General features: G+C 39.2%; 1 protein-coding gene across 1 annotated transcript in view; it reads left to right on the top strand.

The window, feature by feature from the left end:
• The window catches only part of Cka (Connector of kinase to AP-1), a 256,304-nt gene that overhangs the window by 96,248 nt on the left and 137,593 nt on the right, over positions 1-22,463 (top strand). The window contains exon 6 of the mRNA XM_067153572.2: positions 14,074-14,209. Within this exon, the coding sequence (XP_067009673.2) occupies positions 14,074-14,209 (136 nt within the window). The remainder of the gene's footprint in view (positions 1-14,073; positions 14,210-22,463) is intronic.

The raw sequence follows: 22,463 nt of genomic DNA, 5'->3' as shown, positions 1-22,463 counted from the left end.
AGAAGAGATTGAAGAGGTTAAAACACCTACTTGGGAAGTGTAGTGACAAGAGGAGGGGCGGAAGAGGATGTGAACTGAGCTCGATAGCTACAGTCGCTTAAGTGCGGCCAGTATCCAGTATTCAGGAGATAGTAGGTTTGAACCCCACTGTCGGCAGCCCTGAAAATGGTTTTCCGTGGTTTCCCATTTTCACACCAGGCAAATAAATAAAAAAAAGAGGATGTGAGAGCCAGAATAAGGAAAGCAAAAGGCGCCTTCATGCAGCTGTATAGAGTATGGAAGAATAACATTTCAAGGAAAACGAAAATAAAAATTTTCAATATGCTTGTGAAACTTGGAAGGTTACACGAACTATCACTAATCTCTTGCAGACATTTATGAACCGTTGCTTACGGCGCATTATAAACATCAGATGGCCTGAAATTATATCCAGTGACGAGCTATGGAGATCAACAAACCAAGTTCCAGTCTCAGTGGAAATCAAGAAGTGGAAATGGGAATGGATAGGTCATACTTTGAGGAACCCAGCGGGATCTATAGAACGTACAGCATTGGAATGGAATCCGCAAGTGGCACAGAGGAGAGGTCGTCCTAGGAAGACCTGGAGGAGGACTATAGAGGAGGAGGCTCTTGAAACAGGGAAGGCTTGGAAGGAAGTTAAAGCATTGGCAAGTCAACAACCACAATGGAGATGTTTCACGGATGCCCTATGTTCCAGTGGTAACGAGAGGAATTAAGTCAAAGTAAGTCAATATATATCCTTATTATAAGTAAATACAGGGTGTTTACAAATGAATATCGGAGTTTTAACACCTTATAATATTGAATACATTCAACTTACAGTTATAAATTAAATGTCAAATGAAAGAGCAACTCAAACAGTTTTATTACGCACTTTACAAATGTTCAATGTGACTACCATTTGTTACACGGCATACATCAAGTCTATAGTCGAGTTCTTCCCAAACGTTATTAAGTGTGTCTTCAGTAATCTTAGCAACAGCTGCTTCAATCTGGTTTCTTAATTCAGGAAGGTCAGCTGGTAGCGGAGGCATGTACACACGATCCTTGATGAAGCCCCAAAGGAAAAAATCGCACGGCGTTAGGTCGGGAGAACGTGGAGGCTATGCCAAGCAAGTCCTGTCATTGGGGCCCTTGCGGCCTATCCAGCGCTCGGGTACAGTGACGTTCAACCAATCGTGTACGTCGTAATGCCAGTGAGATGGTGCACCATCTTGTTGGAAAATGAAGTTCTCTGGCTCATTTTCTTCCAACTGAGGGAAGAGCCATTGCTCTAGTGTATCGAGGTAAGAAGTACCAGTTACAGTACGTTCACCATAAAAGAAAGGCCCATAAACCTTTCGCCGGGATACGGCACAATAAACATTCACTTTAGGGGAATCTCGTTGCATTTGTACCAACTCGTGAGGATTTTCTGAGCCCCAGATGAGCACATTATGAGTGTTTACATGTCCACTAAGGTGAAAGACCGATTCATCACTGAAAACAACACGATTCATAAACTCATAATAATGTAACAACATGTTTGCGAAGTTGGCACGTAATCTGTGGTCTGCCGGCTTTAGAGCCTGTAATAACTGTAAACGGTAAGGACGTAGCTGTAAGCGTTTTCTTACAACTTTCCAAACGGTCGATGCAGGAAGTTGTAATTCACGACTAGCCTTCCGGACTGATTTCTTTGGGCTACGAGTGAATGACTCTCTCACTTGCTCAACAGTCTCTTCACTTAATCTTCGTCGTCCCTTGCTCTTCCCTTTACAAAGGCAACCGGTGTCTTCAAACGTATGATACCATCTGCGAATGTTATTATCACTTGGAGGATCACAACCGAACTTAATGCGGAATGCATGTTGCACAGTAACTACAGATTCTGTCTTTGCAAACTGCAAAACACAAAAAGCTTTCTGTTTACTAGTCACCATCTTTGCTACTACCGCTGTCTAGCGGATTGCGGCGAAACCATTGCACGTACATGCGCACTGGTGCCAACAAACAAAACTGTTTGAGTTGCTCTTTCATTTGACATATAATGTATAACTGTAAGTTTAACGTATTCAATATTATAAGGCGTTAAAACTCCGATATTCATTTGTAAACACCCTGTATAGCGAACACCTTTTGATTAGGTTTGTCTTTGACCAAAGTGGTTTGTAAATGGTACCTAAACTTGTTGATACGTTCAATAAAGCGCTCACTAAAACCATTAGCCTTAGCCATTGAACGGATTATATTAAGTTCTTTATTCAAATTAGCCTTTATCATGGGGATCCTAAAAGCCTGTTCTACTAAACTATTGTATGTAGAATTTTTTTTATTCTGTGGGTGCTCAGAGTCTTGACTAATAGTAACTGCCATTTGTGTAGGCTTTCTAAAAATACTGTAAGCAAAAGAGGAATCCGATCTGTTGATATTTAAGTTAAGAAAATTAATTGATTTATTACTTTCTGATTCCAAAGTAAATTTTATCTGTGGGTCAATGTTATTAAGTACATCTAGAGTAGCCGTTGCGTCCCTAACACATTCGTCTAAATTTCTAATGTGATGTCCACATATCTAGACCAAAACAGAATATTGTCAAATTCCCTGTCGTTCTTCATCATGTAGGTTTCCAAAGAATCCAAATAAATCTCCGCCAAGAATCCCGAGGCCAAAGACCCCATTGCCAACCCAACCAGACAATAAAAGCAGGAAAACAGGCATAATAAATAAATACTCCAGATGACTACAAAAGATCACAGTATTAATGTTAAAGAAATAAATCACACGTAGGGTTATCGCATAACTCTCATTCAACACAATACATTTACGCACTGATTTAAAGCCTAAAATACACACGCAGTAAATAAATACTGTAGATGACTTCACTACAGAAGTTCAGGGAGGAAACGCGTCTATTGATTGATATCCGAAGCAAAATGCTGGCAATACCAATGATGGAAACTGCTAGAAGATTCTTCAGTGAGGCTTCTACATCTGCGGATATTACTGGAGTAGATATAAATTTAATAAACTATCTACGTGCCATTGTAGAAACTCTTTCGTGTGGGTATGCCATTGATAAAGTGACATTTGGCATATACGCAAAGGAAACTATACAATTTTACTTACAAAAATAGAAATCGTACTACATGCCTTTAACTTTTCACAAACTCTTGGGTCATGGAGAGGAGGTCATTAGGCACTGTATTATACCTATTGGACAACTCTCCGAGGAAGCCAGGAGATCAGGAATAAAGATAATAGGAAATCTTCCAGAAAAACACAAATACTGACCTTTTCCATAGGTTGCTTATATCATCGGACCCTTATATCACCAGCTTAGGGAAATCAAGGAGGAGGAAGTTTATTTCGCTTTCACAAGAAGTGCTCAACTTACTGTCTGTGCCTCCTGTATTTGGTTCTGCCGAAGGGGATAATGACAGTGACGATAGCGATTCTGATGTAACTGCATCTAATGAATAAATTGTTTGGCAAGTACATGTATTCCTGTATCTGTTTTTAAACATTCTAAACAGCATGTCCCACTATTAACATCTATTTAATTTCTTAAAGCTATAACAAAAATTGATTATAAATTTACAAAGATTACTAATTCTATTCCTGGCGTAGTAATTTGTTCTTTGTACTTGATTGACCACACACTTAATTATCTCCAATAATAGCAGTTATATACTAAGGTTTATGTAAATCGGTCCATTAGTTTCCGAGACACAGTTTTTGGCCGGCTAGATTCCTGAAATTACGCACTGTGAGCCGGTTTCCAGTCATTTGACTGGGTCAGGAATGAAATGAATGAAGTCTCCATCTAGTAGCGAGGATCGGAATTGGCTACCGAAGCCTGTCGCACTCCTCTGGGGCAATGATTTACAAATGATAGATGAAATGATATTGGAGTGTGTTGCTGGAATGAAATATGACAGGGAAAACTGGAGTACCTGGAGAAAAGCCTGTCCCGCCTCCGCTTTGTCGAGCACAAATCTCACATGGAGTGACCTGGATTTGAACCACGGAACCCAGTGGTGTGAGGCCGGCGCGCTGCCGCCTGAACCACGGGAGCTCTAAATACATAGATGACAAGGAAGTAATTATAATGGGATCTGAATGCACAAGTGGGTAGTCTCATGAAAAACATCAAGAAAACTTCTACATTAAGTTACACCAATAAGCTTGCTCAAACAATAAAACTAAAACTGAATCAGGGCCGATGACCTTCGATGTTAGGCCCCTTGAAACAACAAGCATCATCATCATCATCATCAGCAGCAGCAGCAAAACTGAATCATTTAATGTGACTACTTAAGCCACCACCAGTTTATCTTTGAAGTTATTCATTTTGACTGAAATCATAGTTTGGCCCTTCCAGTCTTTACACCACAGAGTCACTTGTAGTGGATGGCCCTCCTGTAGAGTACTTCAGAGAATATATCTGGGCCAAATAGGTACCCTGAAAGGAAAACTGAACAAGGAACTTCAAAGAAGAATACGATTTGCCTGGAGCAAATTGCGGGGCCTATAATTCACTGTCCTCGACAATATTAACATTCAGAAAAGGTTTGAAATTTTGGAAAGGTGCATCATTCTAGTTCTTCTATTTGGCAGCCAGATTTGGACTCTTAACAGAGACGGGTTAAGATGATATAAATGTGTCAAAGGAAAATGGAGAGAAGAATTTTGGGAATTTATCTCAATGACAAGGTGCAGAATAAAGAACTATGAGGAAGCGGAATGGACGTTGCATACATCAAAGCGAGGCTTCATAAATGGACTTGCGATAGACACGTGGGCAGGATGCATCAAGATAGGTGGGCTTACTCTACAACACTATACAATGTGGGTTCCCAGGATAGGAAAAAGAAACAGAGGGCATCCATTACCGAGATGGTCTCAAGAATTCAGGGAAGTGGCTGGTGTTCAGTGGTTAAGGACAGCATAATGTAATGTTTCATGTAAATGGAATAGGGACGAGTGATAATTTGTGAACATAAAATAAGTAGTCAGAACTTTCTTAAGGTTGAGATTATTGGAATAAGGACAAAGGATGATTAGTGTTGATTAATATGTGTTAATTGCTTGAAATCCACCACAATACAAGAAACAAATTCACAGGGACTAGCTCACCCAGTGAGTTCTGCTAAGCTACCCCTACCGGATGGTAGGAGGCCCTTGCCCTGCGGGGATGTAACTGGCTTTGTAAATTGTATGGTAGTCCTGGAAACATTACACAGTCCAAACTTGAACTTCTTGCATCACCATCTACTCTCTTTTCTGATGCACGTACCACTTTCCTTCTTACCTCTCTGAACAAACCATGCAATACCGCGTAACATTCACTTTATTTTTTTGTTGGAGGAACCTTATCTGGAAAATGATGAGCGAAAGCCCTATCAATACTTGCAGTATGTTTCAGCTTTGAGATGTCTCGTGTTAACCTCAAACTAATCACTCTCATATAATCCATAAGAGACATCTTTGATACATCTATTGTACCAGTAAAAGAGCCCGACTTTAAGATTGATTTTCAACGTAAGCATGGAATAGTTCTCAGGGCTAAACTGGATGAATAATAGCTGGGGCTTGGTACAGGAGGCAGGGTCCTATCTACAAGAAAAGTTTGAATCTGATTTGATAAGAGTTTATTCATGTAATGCATATTAAATTGCACATCACCTCATGGTAGATAGGGGCTGTCTTCCACATTGTCCTTTAAATGGCCCGGGTCTCCAGCTCACCAGGCCGCACCGGCTGGAACACGTTCCAGAAGATGCCCAAGTACTCCGTCAAGATGCGGACGGACCATCCAGGTTGGTTGCATGGAATACGCCTCAAATTCCCAATGCTCATGATGACCTCCGCTGGTTCCTGACGATGTTGAAGGTAATCACATTACCCAAGTACAATGAGGTTGATGCCCACAAAACTCCGAAAATGTGTTCTTCGTCACTCGCAGAATTGATAAGTCAAAGTTCATGAAAACCTTAAATAATTAGTTTTCACACCATTAGTAAAATCACTAGTCAAGACTTTCAAGAATTCACTCTTTAACACTCATGGAAATGACAAGTCCATGTTAATGAAGACTTTCAATAATGTTATAGTTCATCAATGGCAAAAATTAGAAGTCTTTAAGTAATCACTGGCAAAAATCACAAGTCTATGCTCATGGAAACTTCGAATAAATTTAGAGTTCATCACTTGTGAATATTCCAAGTCCTTGAATAATCACTGGCGAAAAGTTCGAGTCCAACACTGGTAAATATTACAAGTCTTATTTATAAAGACTTAGAAGAATTCAGAGTTCCTCAACACTCGTAAGTATTACAAGCCCCATTTATAAAGACTTAGAAGAATTCGTTCCTCAACACACGTAAATATTACAAGTCCCATTTATAAAGACTTAGAAGAATTCGTTCCTCAACACTCGTAAATTAAGACTTCGAGGAAATTCAGAGTTCCCCAGTGAGACTATAACCACACGGAGATAGCTTCCGACGATGATGGCAGCGAGTAGAGCCACGCTGACTACTCGACTGTCACTGACTGACTGAGGTATCAGGCTATGTTGAGACTTCCTTATATTTGGTTTGGGGACATCTACGTCACATATGCCGTGAAGCTGGTTATCTCCTGAATCCCTCGACGGATTTTCTTGAAATTCAAGCATTGCGACGTTTATGTAATTCCCTTTAAAATGACATGTTGATCAAGTCGCTACCACAATTATTATAGGAGTTTTAAATTTTTTCTCCATCGAATGTTCCGGAAGGTGTGGCGCTTGAATCTGGAACATACGAGTTCAGGCTAGCTGCACGTGGCATGACAGGCGGATGATCTAACTAGCCCCGGCGGCTACGTCACGCATACTGCTGTTCTCAGCTTGCTCGCTCATCCTGCTGAATGTAAACAAACCAGGCTTGCACGAAGCAATACGCGTGGTGATAAAATACGATCAACTCTCAAAAAATAAGCATGTACAGGTTGTAACCGGTACACTATATATAAAATGAAATCATTTACAACAGATACAAGAAACAATATTGGAATATAAGCTTTTTTCTTCCACCATTTGTGTTTTCTGTGCAAATGGGTAGTAGCTGTTCATTTGATATGCTCTATCAACAACAGTTATATTTATATTATAATTATAATCAGTGACTGCATCGGGCTTTCATTTCTGTATGGCACCACCCTTAGAACTGCCAAAAACAAGTGTAGTGGAAGGCTTATGTTTCGCTGAAAGCCAAAAAACATGTCGCTTGCTCTTCCACTTCACAGCAAGAAGGTGCCCTTTCCGCAAAAAAGATCATTCCGTCCTCTTTCAGTTTCTTTATTTTGAAGGCTGAGGGTAAACACTTCCTGTTTTTCATGACAGTTCCAACAGCTAGGTTTTTTTTTTTTGCCACAGCATATTCAGTATGGACCGGGCGAGTTGGCCGTGCGGTTAGATTCGCGCGGCTGTGACCTTGCATCTGGAAGATAGTGGGTACGAATCCCACTGTCGGCAGTCCTGATGGTTTTCCGTGGTTTCCCATTTTCATACCAGGCAAATGCTAGGGCTGTACCTTAATTACAGCCACAACCGCTTTCTTCAAACTCCTAGGCCTTTCCTATCCCCTCATCATCATAAGACCTATCTGTGTCGGTGCGACGTAAAGCCACTAGCTAGTATTCAGTAGCGAGGGGCTAGTATATTACATGCCCAAATAGATACAGTGGCCTTTACTAAAAAATGTTGAGCATAATCTCTGTACGAGAGCCTGGATGCGGGTGTCAACCTTCCCTGCGACTCCGGCATATATTTCACAATTCAGTACGTAGCCTGTTACCACATCGCAAAGTACATACAATTTCAAACCACACTTTGTACTTATTCTTGATATAAACTCATCTTACCCAAACACAAAATGGACATACAGCCTCATCTATTGTTAGATTTTCATAGGGCTGAAAACTGGAAATACACTTGAGCACAAAATAGTAATTAAAAAAAAAAAGGCCTAAGTTTAAGTAGTGTCACGAAAAGATTCCGCCTTCTTGATAAAGGTGACATTGTCATTTAGATGTAACATTTAAAAATATTCCTAAAACATATCATGACTCAGCAATTGACTGGCAAATCCTGTTTGATAAAAGGGATCGGTAGACCAATAACCACTGATTTTGGGTTGCTTCACAACACACATGAAAAATTGATGCAAAAAAAAAAAAAAAAAAAAAATTCCTGATTTTATACCGCACACCACCGGTGTCACTTGGAATTTTCCTTCAGTTTGCCTTGACGTTCCATTGCTGCAATTGTTCTACCTGCATATCTGTTTCTTTCTGTCTTTATATTTTTCATCACATCATTTTGTCACTCTCTTCCCCTAACTGAGTAGAACCAGATGCCAACTGTAAGAGCAGTAGCTGTGGTTGGTCATCTGTTTCTGACCAGTCATCATCAGGGTCAGATGCTCTCGCAGATGTTCATGGTACTGGTCCCTTCATCTAAACAAAACAATAAACCTTAAATTTCAGTACGTGAAGTATTTCTATCACTGTCACCTGTTTCTGAACCTGCTTCTCCCGATAAAATATCCAAGATATTACTCATTGAGCTGGCGTGAGGGCACGTTTGCACAGTAACACAGCTGACAGTGTGACAGGTTTGGTGCATGCAGCACACGGCACATCAAGTGCCTCGGTCAAGGTCAAGGCAAAGAGACTCTGCCCTTTTTTATTGTTGCAGTTTCAACTTCCCAATAACTGCTGCGTTCTAGTGGACACTAGATAAATTACTACCTCCAAGCAAAGGACGGGAACCATATGGGATATATGCAGCTGCATATAAACATGAGAAATTCATGCTTGTATGACATGAGCCCTGTCGTCAACCAGGAAAGCAGTGCGCCCGTATCCCATACAGGCATAGTGTTGAAAGTGGAACCAACTAATAATAGAAAATGCATGGTTCAGTAAGAAACGTAGCCAGATGATTACCAAGTATAGATGGGAAGATATAAGAACGAAAACTTTTATTGACTAATTTTAAGAGTGCATTTGTAAAGCTTGCAGAGAAAATGTGGCAGAAATCAGGAAAGGTAAGAGAGAAAGATGCAGAATAGTGGACTGATACAATAAATGAAAAGTAGAAAACTTGGAAGGAATGGAAAACAAAACAGACTGAAGAGAGTAGAGCCAGATACACTAAAGCGAAAAGAGTTTGCAAAAAAGTAGTAGCCAAAGAAAAGAAGAAAAGGTGGGAAACATTCATTCTGACCTCAATTTAGCGTAAACCCGCATTTAATCGAAGAAATTTCCAGTCCCAAAAATTATTCCTTAAGAGCAATTCAGTTTTATATTCGATGTAACATAATTCACAATAGGGCAAAACCTGCGTTTAGCGTTAAGGAAATTTAAAATTCTCAAATATTTATTTCTATTTGTTTTGGTTATGGGACATTATGAACCTATGAAAAAGACATCATAAGCTTGCTAAGGATGATTCAAATCAGAAGAAGAATTTAGAGTGCGGGCACTTAGGGATAAAACGAGATGTCGGACTCGGATAAACATTCGACCGCGGCCGCTCTAGTAGGAAAAAAAAAAAACAAGAACCTGTTTTATTGACGCCTCTTCAGTGATGCCTAGGCCATCTATGACAGCTGATGGCGGAACTGTTGAGGATCCAACCAGCCTTCGGGCTGAGGACTAAACATACATATTGACAGTATTATTATGACCTTTGAAAATTCCTATATTAATCTGTGCAATATCCTCGGTTACAGTGACAACCCTTTTACTGATTCATACGCTATTATGGGCAAATTCTGGCCTGTTAGTTTTTATCCGTTATCAATATTCATACACACTACTCCAGCGTTTATATTGAATGCGATCGATCATCTTCCATATCAATTCCTCGCCACACGCGAGCGAGTCGATCTTGAGCGCGACTGCTCACAGTCTCAACTCCAACTGACGTAAACAAACGTTGGGATGACATGTTTTCGCAATAAGTGCAATGACTGTAGTTGTTAACTCCGTAGAAATAAAGGCTGAATTAAACGTTTGCTTAATTTTAATACTATGTACTGAAATAAAATAAGAATATGATAATTCTCCTTCTCAAGATACAGTGGTGTGCATAACTAATTTCAGAGGTTAGGTTATGTACATTCACATCTTGTTAAATTTCACAAAGGCTGTTCTCATGTAAATGTATAGGGAAAATATCATTATTCTACAGGGATCTTGAAATATGTTTGTTCTCATGTAAATGTGTAGGGAAAATGTTATTATTCTACAAGGAGCTTGAAATATGTTTTCATAATACGTGCATGATAAACAATGATTAAAGCAGTATATAACTCCTACAGCTGTGTGAAGACAACAATGGGTAGAACAGAATGGTATGGAATTGACAGTGGACTAAAACAAGAGAGTGTGTTGTCACCTTTGCTATTCATAATGGTGATGGGTGACATAAAGGCAGCAAGAGAAGATTATAGAGGGGAAAAAATGAATGTAATGATGTTTGCAGATGATAATGTGATCTAGAAAGATGATGAGAATGTGGTACAACAGCTGAATGTTCAGAATAGAAGAATTGGACAATGGGGATTGAGGATCAACATTGAGAAGAGCAAGACAATGGTGATGAGTAGAGGGAGTAAAGAAGGAATAGGAGCTATCAGAATTGCAAAACAAGAAACTGGAAATAGTAGAACACTTCAGACTTGGGAAGTGAACTGACAGAAAATGGAAGAATGGATGTGGAAATTAGTAGGAGGATACAACTGGGGGAGTGCATTTTACCACCAGGCACAGAGATTAATATGGAATAAAGATGTATTAATGAAGTCTCATGGTTCCCAAATTATTATCCCTTGGTCGCCCCTTTTATTCGCCTCTTACGATAGGGATACCATGGGTGTACTCTTCATCTGCGTCCCCCGCCCACAGGGGACATAAAAAGGTCCAACACTTCGAAAAATGAAGTACTGGACACGGAAAGACAACAGCCACGAAGGGTGTGAAAACGAAAGACTCCCTAGGCCTTGAATACTCTAATACCAGATTCACAACTAAGTATTTTTTATTTTTCACCTTGTGGATACATTAGTTGATTAAGGCAACTTATTGGTTAAAAGTGGTACATGTTTCGTATGTTATTAACATCTTCAACCACATAACACTGTTCAGATGAAAAAGTCATATATTGACAAAGTATCAATGCTTTGAGAGAAAGTATCCTTAAAAATAGCATAAGAAGATTAAATGACAACATTAAAACATTTGTTTTTAACTTTTAACCAATAAGTTGCCTTAAGGAAGTAATGTATCAACAAGGTGGAAAATAAAAAATAGTTATGAATTTGTTAAAGTGCGATACGGACCATGAAGTTGATTTTATGCTCTAATACAGTCGGGGTCGGAAAAGAACAAAAGTTGACCAAGGGAGGTTGGACAGGATAGATGAAAGTGAGGGGCCTGGCACAAATAAGTGGAAGGAATGCCAGGACACAGGTAAGGGCCCCATGGTCACCAACCCACGTTCCCTTTAAGTTGCCTCTTACGACAGGCATGGGTTAGCGTGGGTGTATTCTTCGTCTGCATCCTCCACCCATGGGTTGTGTGTTTGGTCCATGAGAGCTACTTTATTTCACTCAAGTCCACCGGCAAGCCGGTTAGGACCCGCCCCTATCTGCCACTTGGGGCGCGCCACATGGGATTATCAGTTCTCCCCCTGTTATGAAAGCATAGTAGGTTTGTAGCAAAGGCAAAGGACTAAGGAGGAGGATTAACTTCGTTAACAGTGAAATCTGCAATTCAAATTTTTCAACTCTACATGGTTTTACATTTTGAGTGATGGTACTGAGTCTTACAGGGTTTAGAATGTTCAAGCTGTGGCTGCGTGAAGCATCAATTCAGCTCTTCAAATAATCAACACAAGATAAAATCTCTTTTCATCCATAGGCCTAAAAATGAATGCCAGTAAAAGTTCAGCACTAGCAGTAAATCACGGCATTCTAGTAGGCCTACAGTGCAATCTCTACCGTGGTTCAGGAGAAATTATTTACTTCATTTCGGACAGCAAAACAGTGAAATGTCTGAGTTGAGTATTTAATGATTAACTTCTGTTTTAAACAGCGACGTACTCATACTTCTGCAAAGCCGAATCAAAAGTTTACTATTAACAACATATATGTCTTCTCTTTGTTTACATGCTGCACATGGCCCCATTGACCACCAAATTTCCATGAGGGTCTGGATGTCATCATACGGCAAACTGTCGAGGAAATTGTAGGACTTTCAGACAGAGCCACTTGGAACGTTTTCTATGCACCACAGAAGTTGCACAGACTTGGCTTGGTACTCTGTACATGAGAAGTTTCGCTATAACACATATCAATAGTTTGCAAATTTCCTGTTTTGTACAAGTTTTTAGCTATGACCAGGTAGTCCAGATGCCTTGATGGAATAAAAGCATTAGGAATTGCCACTGCAGTTAATAAAAGCATTAGTTAGTTTTGCTGAATGTTGAGAACAAAATCATTCGATGGCTGGTCATTACTGACATCTCGCATTTTAAGGAATACGTGGCAGCCAATAATTTTATGTCAGAAAATATCCATTTGACATCTTGATGGACAGCCCTTCTGAAGCTCAACATAAACTATGCTAATCTTCATAAGATTCCTGGTAATGGCAATGAATGGGTAATCCCTTTGTAAAAGATATCTGAAGTAGAAAGAAACACTGATGAGGGGAACCCACCAAGTGTAACAACCATATTCCCAGAAACTTTGCTCGGAAAAAGAGGGGTCAAAATTAGCGAACGTTTCGGCTTATCTGCAGACACTCAACTGGTCGAAGTTTCAGACATGCTTTATGTGCCTATTAGCACGTAGCAAGTTCAACCGACGCAGTGGCTTTCGCTGCGACCTCTTACTTTTGTGCCCCTTGATCAAATCTCTACTCATACTTTTTTTCTTTCTTTTTCATTAATTTATTTACTTTTGTCTCTTGACGATTACTACACGAAAGGGTTTTGTTCAATGTATTTTAAAATATCGTCCATTTCATCTCTTAATGTTCTGCCTGGTAAATTAATTTTAAAACATTGTTCTACACTCATTGCACAACAAAGGGATATCACGACTAGGTGCGATGCAATAAAAATCCACACATTGATTCATAATCAATTGCAAGCTCTGGATTTTGGAAAAATTGTCCATTATATGTGGTTTGTCGCAAACTTATTGCCAACACATAAAATCTTCAGTTATGTTAATGACGTTTCTTTCCCGAGTGACATTCCCACCTAGAAAAGTAACTGTGGCAAACCTGCCTTTACGGGATGTTGGTGGTGTGTGAGGGAATGCATCGGTATCTCCCTGAAGCGTTAATATAAGAATGAACTTACAAAACATTGTACTCCCTGAAAGATATACATGTATTATATTTATTTTGAAACCCAATTGTTATTTTACAATCAACGTAATGTCCTTTATCCACTAACTTCATAAGAAACATTCCTGCTCTCCTTCAGCCTGTAGACAAGTGTTGTAGCATGTGATGATATTCTGGTTCAGTATCTGCAATTCAGCTTCATGAATCTTCAAACTTTCAGTGCGAATTGCATTTTTAAATGTACGGCGCGCAAAAATACTTTATTAGGCACTTAACTCAGAACCTATGAAATGCCCTAAACTGATCAGTTGCTGCAATATAAAAATCAGTCGTGCTGTATGGAAACTTATTGCAGACTACCTGAGACACTGATATCACTGAGCAAGCTATATGTGTCAGGCAGCTGTTGGATCATCCATTCCCAGACACAGCGCAGGGAATAACCGGCAACTCGATTGAGGCTCGAGACATAACAGTTTTTATGTCAAGGTTTTGATCTTCAGATATTCCTTCTTTTTGGAGCTTTCTATTTAGAAACATTTTCCTTACTTGTTCAAGGCACACACAATCACTAAAATTCTAATAAACTGTTCCATGCTGAGAATTAGTAGATGTAGCCCTAATTACAAAGATGTTGCAAAGCTGTTGTCTTGTTTCTAGGGTATGATGTTGAATGAGGGACTGGGTGATGATATCGACCGGGCAGCAGAAGAGGTACTCAATGAGCTAAATCTCCTTTCTGAACCAGAAGAGACAGGATCAGATATACATTCACAAGGAGATCCTGCCGACTGGGGTAAGGTGGCATCAGACACTTAAATTTGTATTTTCTCACTTTTGAATTGGAGCTGTCTTGAAGTAAATACCTTGTGATTGATTGAAATTTATTTCTTATGATTGATAGGATTAATCACCTTGTGAATGATATGTTTTGTACATGATTGTAAAGATTAATACTGTACATCCTTGTCAATGCTCTTTGATGGTATACTCTGCCAGAATAAATGAAGTACTGGATCTACTTTCAACTTAATCCTATAATTGAATCATAACCACGAACAAGGGCCTATGTTACATTTTGTGAGTTTTATGAAAACTGGTTCCAAATCCGTTGTTGCTTGCTGAGTTGGTATATCTAGAATAATATAACATAGATCCTTGTTCCATAAAAGGACACTGTTATTTTCTCAGCAACAAAATATATTACGTATAAATTCTTATTTATCAACAAGTGAGATAAATATAGCATGCATAGAAATACAATACTAGTTACCAATACGTTCGCCCCCTCCCCGTGATCAACTTTACTCAATTAAGATTTCATTGTGCAAACTCCCGTGGTCGACTTCTGGTGGAAAGTGCTGTGAAAAAGTCTTTCTGACCACGATTTTATTATGTTTCCCTGATTATGTCTTATAGACACTGCTTAAGGCTTTCGTTATTGCATTGAATTTCTATGTTGAATTGTCAGGATAGTTATTTTCTTCACTCATTCTTAAAGAGTTTGTCCACATGTTAATCACATCATAACGGCAATGAAACGAAGTGATGTGTGTAGCGGAAGTAAAAACTCTAGAATTTCAAGTGAAAGAAGTTTAGACGAAGAGGAAATAATTGATATGGTAGTTTATCTAGATTCGGATCATGAGCTAATTCCATCTGATATGGAAAGTGTCATAGACAGTGAAGGCGACAATGAAGATGAAACAAACATTGATATGCTGTTCGATCTGGATTCATCTCCACTTTATTGCTCTCCCTCTTTTCTTTCACTGGAGTCCAGGAGGAAATGTTGAGGTTGATTTCCATGAAGATACAATGACATTTGTGGACTTATATTTTACTCTTATTCTCAAGTTCTATCAGTATGTTGTTCAAACTAACCTCTACGCAAATCAGGCAGTAAGTGCTGTGCCACGCGCTTCATAAAGTATTCCATGTACCAGCCTTGGGTTCTTGCGACTGTGGAAGAAATGAAGAAATTTTTAGTCCTGATGTTCGTCAGTGGGATTAATCCGAAACGTAACCGGAGAATGTTTTGGGTTACGGATTCTGTGTTCGAGTCACCTATAGTTTCTAAAGTAATGCCTCATAATTGATTTGAGATGATTCTCAGGTTTTTGTATTTCAATGACAGCAGTTTACATCAAGATGAACTGTTTAAAATAGAACCCATTCTGGAATTACTCTTGGACAAATTTTCAGACACGTTTACTCCAACTACGCAGCTGGCTCTGGATGACGGGATGTTTGCTTAGTGAAGGAGACTTCAATTCCAGGTGTACGACCCAGGTAAGATAGTGAAGTACAGCATTATGATAAAAACGGTGTTTGAATCCTCTTCTGGTTACATATTTACATATGAAATTCTGTGATGGTAGTGGTATGACTCTTGACAGAACAATTTTACATTTACTACGACTGTACCTCTAGCAGGGGTATCAGCTATTCATGGATAACTGCTGGAACAGTGTCAAGCTTTACAAAGAGCTACACGATATGCAGACCAGAGCTTGTGGTACAGTTAGAATGAATCGTGGTCTTCCTAAAGACCTCAGGAATTATATTACTTCTCTTCAAAATGGGGAAATGATACTCAGAATAGATGACCCAAACTTCAATTGTGGCATGACAAGAGAGTCAAAAATACAGGGTCAGCAATTCCTCAGCTGGTATGAATTAGTGTTAAAGTATGGCTACAAAGAAATTAAACCAGTCAGCATTATTGTTTACAACAGTACAGTACAGATCAATACCTTGCTCCTTATTTTTTCATCTGACGATCAACTGGCTGTTTGGATCATTTGCAAAGGTAGTCGGATTTTTAAAGGATGGAAAGAAGTACATTCATCACTCCATGTCGTATGATATTGGCATGTGAAAGATCTCTGGTCACACGTTTGATGTTCACTCGACAAAATTAATTAAAACTCTGTAGTGGACTCCCACGAGAGATTCGGTTTACTCTGCCGTCTAGTACCTCTAGAGTAAAATGTAATGTCAAAATCGACGAGTATACAACCAGATGGCAATATCTGCACACGGTAGCTGAGGCCATATCATCATTATCATTTGAAAAACAGTCCTGTAGCCCAAAAAGCTTTTTTTGCCTCTATTTTCTGCAATGCACACGCTTAAATTCATTTCTGCTTTTTCTTTTTTCTGTATGTCCAACTGCACCAGAAAGCTCACCTTCCTCCAGTTCATGCAAGCTGTATCCAGACATATACTACAAGAAGAGAATATTGACAATCTAGCCTCACCTGCCTCTACTTCGTCTTTAATCACTTTCACTGAAATGTGACATACAATACTCCCAAAGCAAGCTCCATCCAAAGACCCTCCCTTTAGGCTCAGTGGGAAAATAAAATGTCCTTCTGTATTTCGCCTCCAAGAAGTGTAGAACCCCAACCAGAAAGTATAGAGTATGTGTTAGGAAATACAAACTTTCCGAAACAAGGCGATTTTTTGCCAATTGTGGCATCCAGCAGGATGTTTTGCCAGATTTCACACACTAAAACAGTATTAGAATATGTGGTTTGTGTCAGTTAGGAATTTGTTGCCTCTATGTTCAAGAAAGAATGGGCCCTCACAGGATTCCTCGAACATACTTTGACCACAATGTTTCTGGGAAGAGACCAAGAGGAAGACCTCATGATGTTTGGGAAAAACAGATATTGAAGGACCTTGAAATTAGAGATGTGAACTGGCATTGCATATATGAGCAGCATCTGTGGATGGATAGGACAAACTGGACGAGGCTCATACACAACCGCACCTGGCTTGCTGGAGCAAAGAAATGATGATGATGATGATGATGATGATCAACAGTTTCCTTGTAAATAAATGTTCTGCCATTCCTTGTCAAAGTGTTATTTGTGTTAAAAAGTTGCTGGGCCAACACTGTAGCAGAAGAGTCTATTGTTCAGAGTGAACGTGTTAACTGAGGATGGTTAGCTAGTTTTACTTCCTCTTCAATCAACACCACCACCACTTTAATGTGTTAAATGATAATGTTTATTACTCATAGTAAAGCAAGAATAAGTAAAATTTACTTAGGCCTGAAAATATATTGAAAATTAAACATTTGAAGCAAATACTTCTGCGTTCCTCAGCACACTTTCTCGTTTGCTGATGTAGGACTTTCTCCTATCACAGCTGATTTTGCTTGACGTCTTTCCATTCACTTGGTTTACTTTTTCTGTTCTGTTCTTGGTCATCATCTTTATGGTGCTTGGTGATTGGTGTAACGATCATTGCTATTATCAGATTTAATGTTCATTTTGGTAATGAGAAAAAATTCTGTTTTCAGAAGCAGAGTAACACTTGCTGTGTACTGCAGAACAGACGGTTGCAATGATTGTTGTAACTAGCGCGAAGGAAGAAGGAACTTTACTTTCATGTTTGACATAGACCCTTGCTCTGTGATTTTCAAAGCATGTATTTCACTGCAGAATGTTCTGCAGAGTGATGTCATGTATTATCGTAAGCTAAAACTCAGTTTATAGTTAGATGGAAGAGGCATCATACACGTTTATTCTGCAGATAACTCTGTTTTTATAAACTTAACATAGACCCTTGCCCATGGTTTAGTTTCAATTGTTGAAATTATCATAATGTAAATAAAATAATAGAATCAAGAAATGAACGAGCAGACATCTTAAAGAACTTCAAAATCGTCTCAGAAATGCTATACTTTAAGATATGGATCATTCTTGGAAATATTCCCAGGATGAAATACCATGGTGAGACCCAATCGCTGGTCCAATATTATAAAGAATGTAACTGGATTATACCTTTCTGGTGCACCACATCTGTCTGAGGACCGCAAAAGTACGAAGGAATTTAACAATAGCCTCATCGGATATGATCCTCTGATTTGAGGGAGCAAAAAGAGAGAGAGGGTGAGGAAGAAAGAAAGAAACTTTTCTTATTAACTACAAAGCAGTGAAAACCTACCTATTTGGGAAGAAAAGCTCAGAGAGTAGAACACTGGCCTTTTGGGGTTTTATCCTAGCTCAGTGTAATGGTGCCTCGTGTGGATCGATCTGCTAACATGTAAAAGGAACTATTGCAGGAAAAATTCCAGCACCACACTATCTCTGTAAATATAGAATTGGTTGGTGGGGCATAAAACTTGTCCACAACATAACCTGATCATTGTGGAAATGATCAACCATTTTCAGGGATTTATGTTTCCTAAGGTTTATGTCTATGCAAGAAAAGGTACAGAACTATAAAACTGCATTATACTGAAGAAGTGGAAGAAATCTTGTACTCTCTTGCTGGTCAATTTCTATGAAGCCTGTCCCTGTTTAGGACATCAAATTATTCAAGATCAGTTTAGAGAATGTGTTTTTTAATTTTTAATAGTAGTCCGTCATATTCAGCAATTGTTACTTTATTCTTCCACTGTTAATAACTATAGACTACTTTACCATCTTTTCCATTTTTTCCTTTATTAAATTGCTGTATTTTCTTATCTCAAATCTTCCTATAAATTAAGAATGTCAGGAAATCTAACCAAATAGATCTGTAACTCCTATACCACGACCTTGACAAGATGTACATTAGAACCATTTTCTTCAGTGAAGTGCTGGATCAGAAAAGGTTTTTAACACAGACTGTAGAAAATGGCAATTAAACAGTAGCTAGTGAGCATTATAAAAGTATTCTGATCTGACATACATCTACAAACTAACAAGATTTAGAGAAATATTCACATTTCCATAAATCAGCTAGTTACAGAAAAGATATAGTAAAATAAAAAATAAATTGAAATTTATCATTTAGACCAGAAAGGCAAGGTTTCTTTTGAAATGCGTCGAGAGTGTTTATATAGTTCATTACATGGCATAAACCCAAATATACATCATGAATAACTTGAAAAATTTATTTTCATTTAGCCACACACTAATGGTTTGTGGGATACCACATAAACACAAATAATTCCAACATATTTATTTCAAAATTTGACATTGAAAAGTTGAGGTGCGGGTATTATTCAGTCCAGGTTGGCATAGTATGTTAAGTCCAAGGGAAGGAGTCCACCTTTTCAATACAGCTTAATATTCAGAAAAGAATATACACTAGTGTCCAAAAGTTGAGCATAATCAGTAAAGGAGGCCATACCGCCTGATAGGAATGTTAGATGGATTGCTGATCGAACGGAAGCTGAATCACACACCATATGTCACACAACTTGTCCAAAAAACAGTGTCAGAAAGGTTCTGATAGCTAAGGTACACCTTTGACAACAACTAACAAAACTTGGCAATGTCTTCCACAACAAATTATGCTGTTAATAGGGTGTATGGTTACCCCTAAGAGCCACACATGCTTTGCAGTGACATGGCATGCTCTCTATCAGATGGTCCAAGAGCTCTTGTGGCAGTCGATCCCTTTCCTCCGAAAGGGCAATGCAAAAGTCTTGGAGGGTCCTTGGTGGAGGCTGACGGGATGCAGTTCACCTCCCCAATGCATCCCAGGCATGTTCTATAGGATTCAGATCCGCAGACTTCGCTGGCCAGTCCATGCGATGAATGTTTTCCCCAGCCAGAAATTCATCCACCAAGCAGCGTGGTGCGGTCGGGCATTATCGTCCATTAAGAGGAAGTCTGGACCAACCGCACCTCTGAAGAGTTGAACATGTGGTCTCAGTACCTCATCCCTGTATCTCCGAGCGTTAACAGTGCTCCTCGAATCACCCATGAAGATGTGCAGGTCCGTACAGCCGTGATGCCGCTCCACACCATACTTACCACCATCTTACTGGTCCCGTTCCACGATGTTCCTGTGGTTGTATTGGCTACCCGGTTCTCTCCAGATTAATGTGTGATGGGAATCATTCTGCAAACTGAAGTGGGATTCATCTGTGAAGAGCACATGCCTCCCATTCATTCATGGTCCAGTTTCGATGTTGATGACTACACAGTAAACGGGCCCGTCTCTGTGCTGGATTGAGCAGGACGCACACCGCTGGACGTCGGGCAAACAGCCCTGTTGTTCTGAGCCTCCGGTACACAGTTTGCCGGAAAACGGCAACCCCTGAGATGGTTGCAAGCTCCGCCGACAATTGTCTTGCAGGTGCACTTCAGTTATGTCGGGCGGTTAAGGCCAGATATCGGTCCTGTTGTGGGGTGGTTACCCTTGGTCGATCTGGTACTGGCCTGCAACTAACATATCCTGTGTCTCTAAATCATCTCCAAAGCCTGGAAATGACACTTTGGTACACATTCAAGGATATGGTGACTTTGGTCTGTGTCTGGCCTGCTTCCAGGCGGCCAAGTATTCTACCCTGCAAAACGGGGTCCAAATGGTGTCGTTGTGCCATTATGTTGTCACATTCACCACGAAGCTACACTCCGCACACTATAACAGGGCAACCACGACTGCAGGAATGTGGGGTGCAGGCACTGGCTGTGTTTACCTTGCGGTTACGCCGCTAGTCAAAGCAGGGAACACTCCTTTCCTATGCAGAGCGGACATGTAAGGTTGATAGGTGCATATGTTGTGCAATTTGCGGTTTATTTCCTGTTGCCCTGCTTACTCATAACTTATGCTTAACTTTTACACACTAGTGTAGTTACAAAATCATCTACAGTACATGTTTTGTTCCTGTGAGGGACATCTTCAGCAGTGTGAAGATTAGTTACAAGATTCATGAAAAAAAAAAAACTCATAATTTTCATCTGTAACCTTTGATATAACTGGCCCAGGCTGGGGAAGAGAGAGCTATACTGTGGTCAAGGGTTTTCTTAAAATGTTAAATTTTATTGCAATAACATTCACATTTGTTCAGATGTGTATAGCCATTTTTATATACAGCTACGAATAGAAATTATTGCTTACTATATGTAACCAAATACAATAATAATGTTATTGGTTTTACATTCTGTATCCGAATATGGATGGTATTTGAGAAGGAAAGTACCGTTTAAAGCCTATATATGAATGATCCCCGCCATGAAATGATTCCTGCACCCTAATTTTAGGAGGGAAAATTGTGAACAAAAATGATTTTATGTGTTTGGGTATGTTTATAAAATATTTATATTGAAAACTGTAAATACTTCAGTACAGTAAATTATAAAATTATGAAGCAGCTTGTCACTTCATAATCATAGTGTAGTCCAGCGGTATTTTAAAATATACTGGCATCTGCTCAGCGTTCCCAATTTGTGAAAGTAAATATAAATTTTGTGGCACAAACCGATAACAAATCTGTGGAATTATGGCTGTAAGACGTTCTGCAATGTTAGTTGTCTTACAAAAACTGATGCCTAGCTTTCAACCGACACTTTTCACTCATTATCACACATCCAAACTGTCTCCTTTCAATTACATAATTGCATTTCTGATTTCTGAAATCTTCGTATTTTTTCTCTGAAATGCCCAGTAGTTACTGTTTGTGTGTTCAAGTTTTATCTTTCATCCATTCACATTCCATACCACAACTCTTGTTTTGATCATACTTTCTTCCCACAGCAACATTACCAATTTTTTCTGCCTCTTCAGTAGTGTGGAGCTTTTTTGTAGCCGTGAATGGCCTATAATATTCACTCACACTAGCAACCCTAAACACATGCTAGCACCCCACCACTGAAACTGACGTCATGCGATTGACATGATATGTACGTAGCACGTTTCTTGGTTGTGGCAGAAACATAGTGGGCAGAAAAATGGCAACTTTGAGATTTTCTAATGTCAGGATCACTATGCACTACGCTTTAAAATGATGCAATGCCGGAATGTTCAAGGAATTATTTTACTTGATTGTTACTTCAAGTAGTTTCATTTATTTAAAGGATGCCTGTTTTAATAACATTTTGCTCTTTTAATGTGTTTTTAAGTCTACTCTTCACTGGCTGTTTAGGAGTTAATGTTGACATTTTGGACCAAGTATTTCAAATAATTAAATCCAATAATGGTCATACTGTGTTCTTTAATGTTTTTTAATAAGTGCATGCTTATTTTTATATTTTTAGACAATTTTTAATGTGCATCTTCAACTATTTGGATTTCTTGTAACTAATCTTCACACTGCTGAA

This window comes from Anabrus simplex, chromosome 9 (genome assembly GCF_040414725.1).
Source record: "Anabrus simplex isolate iqAnaSimp1 chromosome 9, ASM4041472v1, whole genome shotgun sequence".
NCBI lineage: Eukaryota > Metazoa > Arthropoda > Insecta > Orthoptera > Tettigoniidae > Anabrus > Anabrus simplex.
Note: the sequence above shows the minus strand (reverse complement) of the source record. Positions and strands in the feature narration are given on the sequence as shown.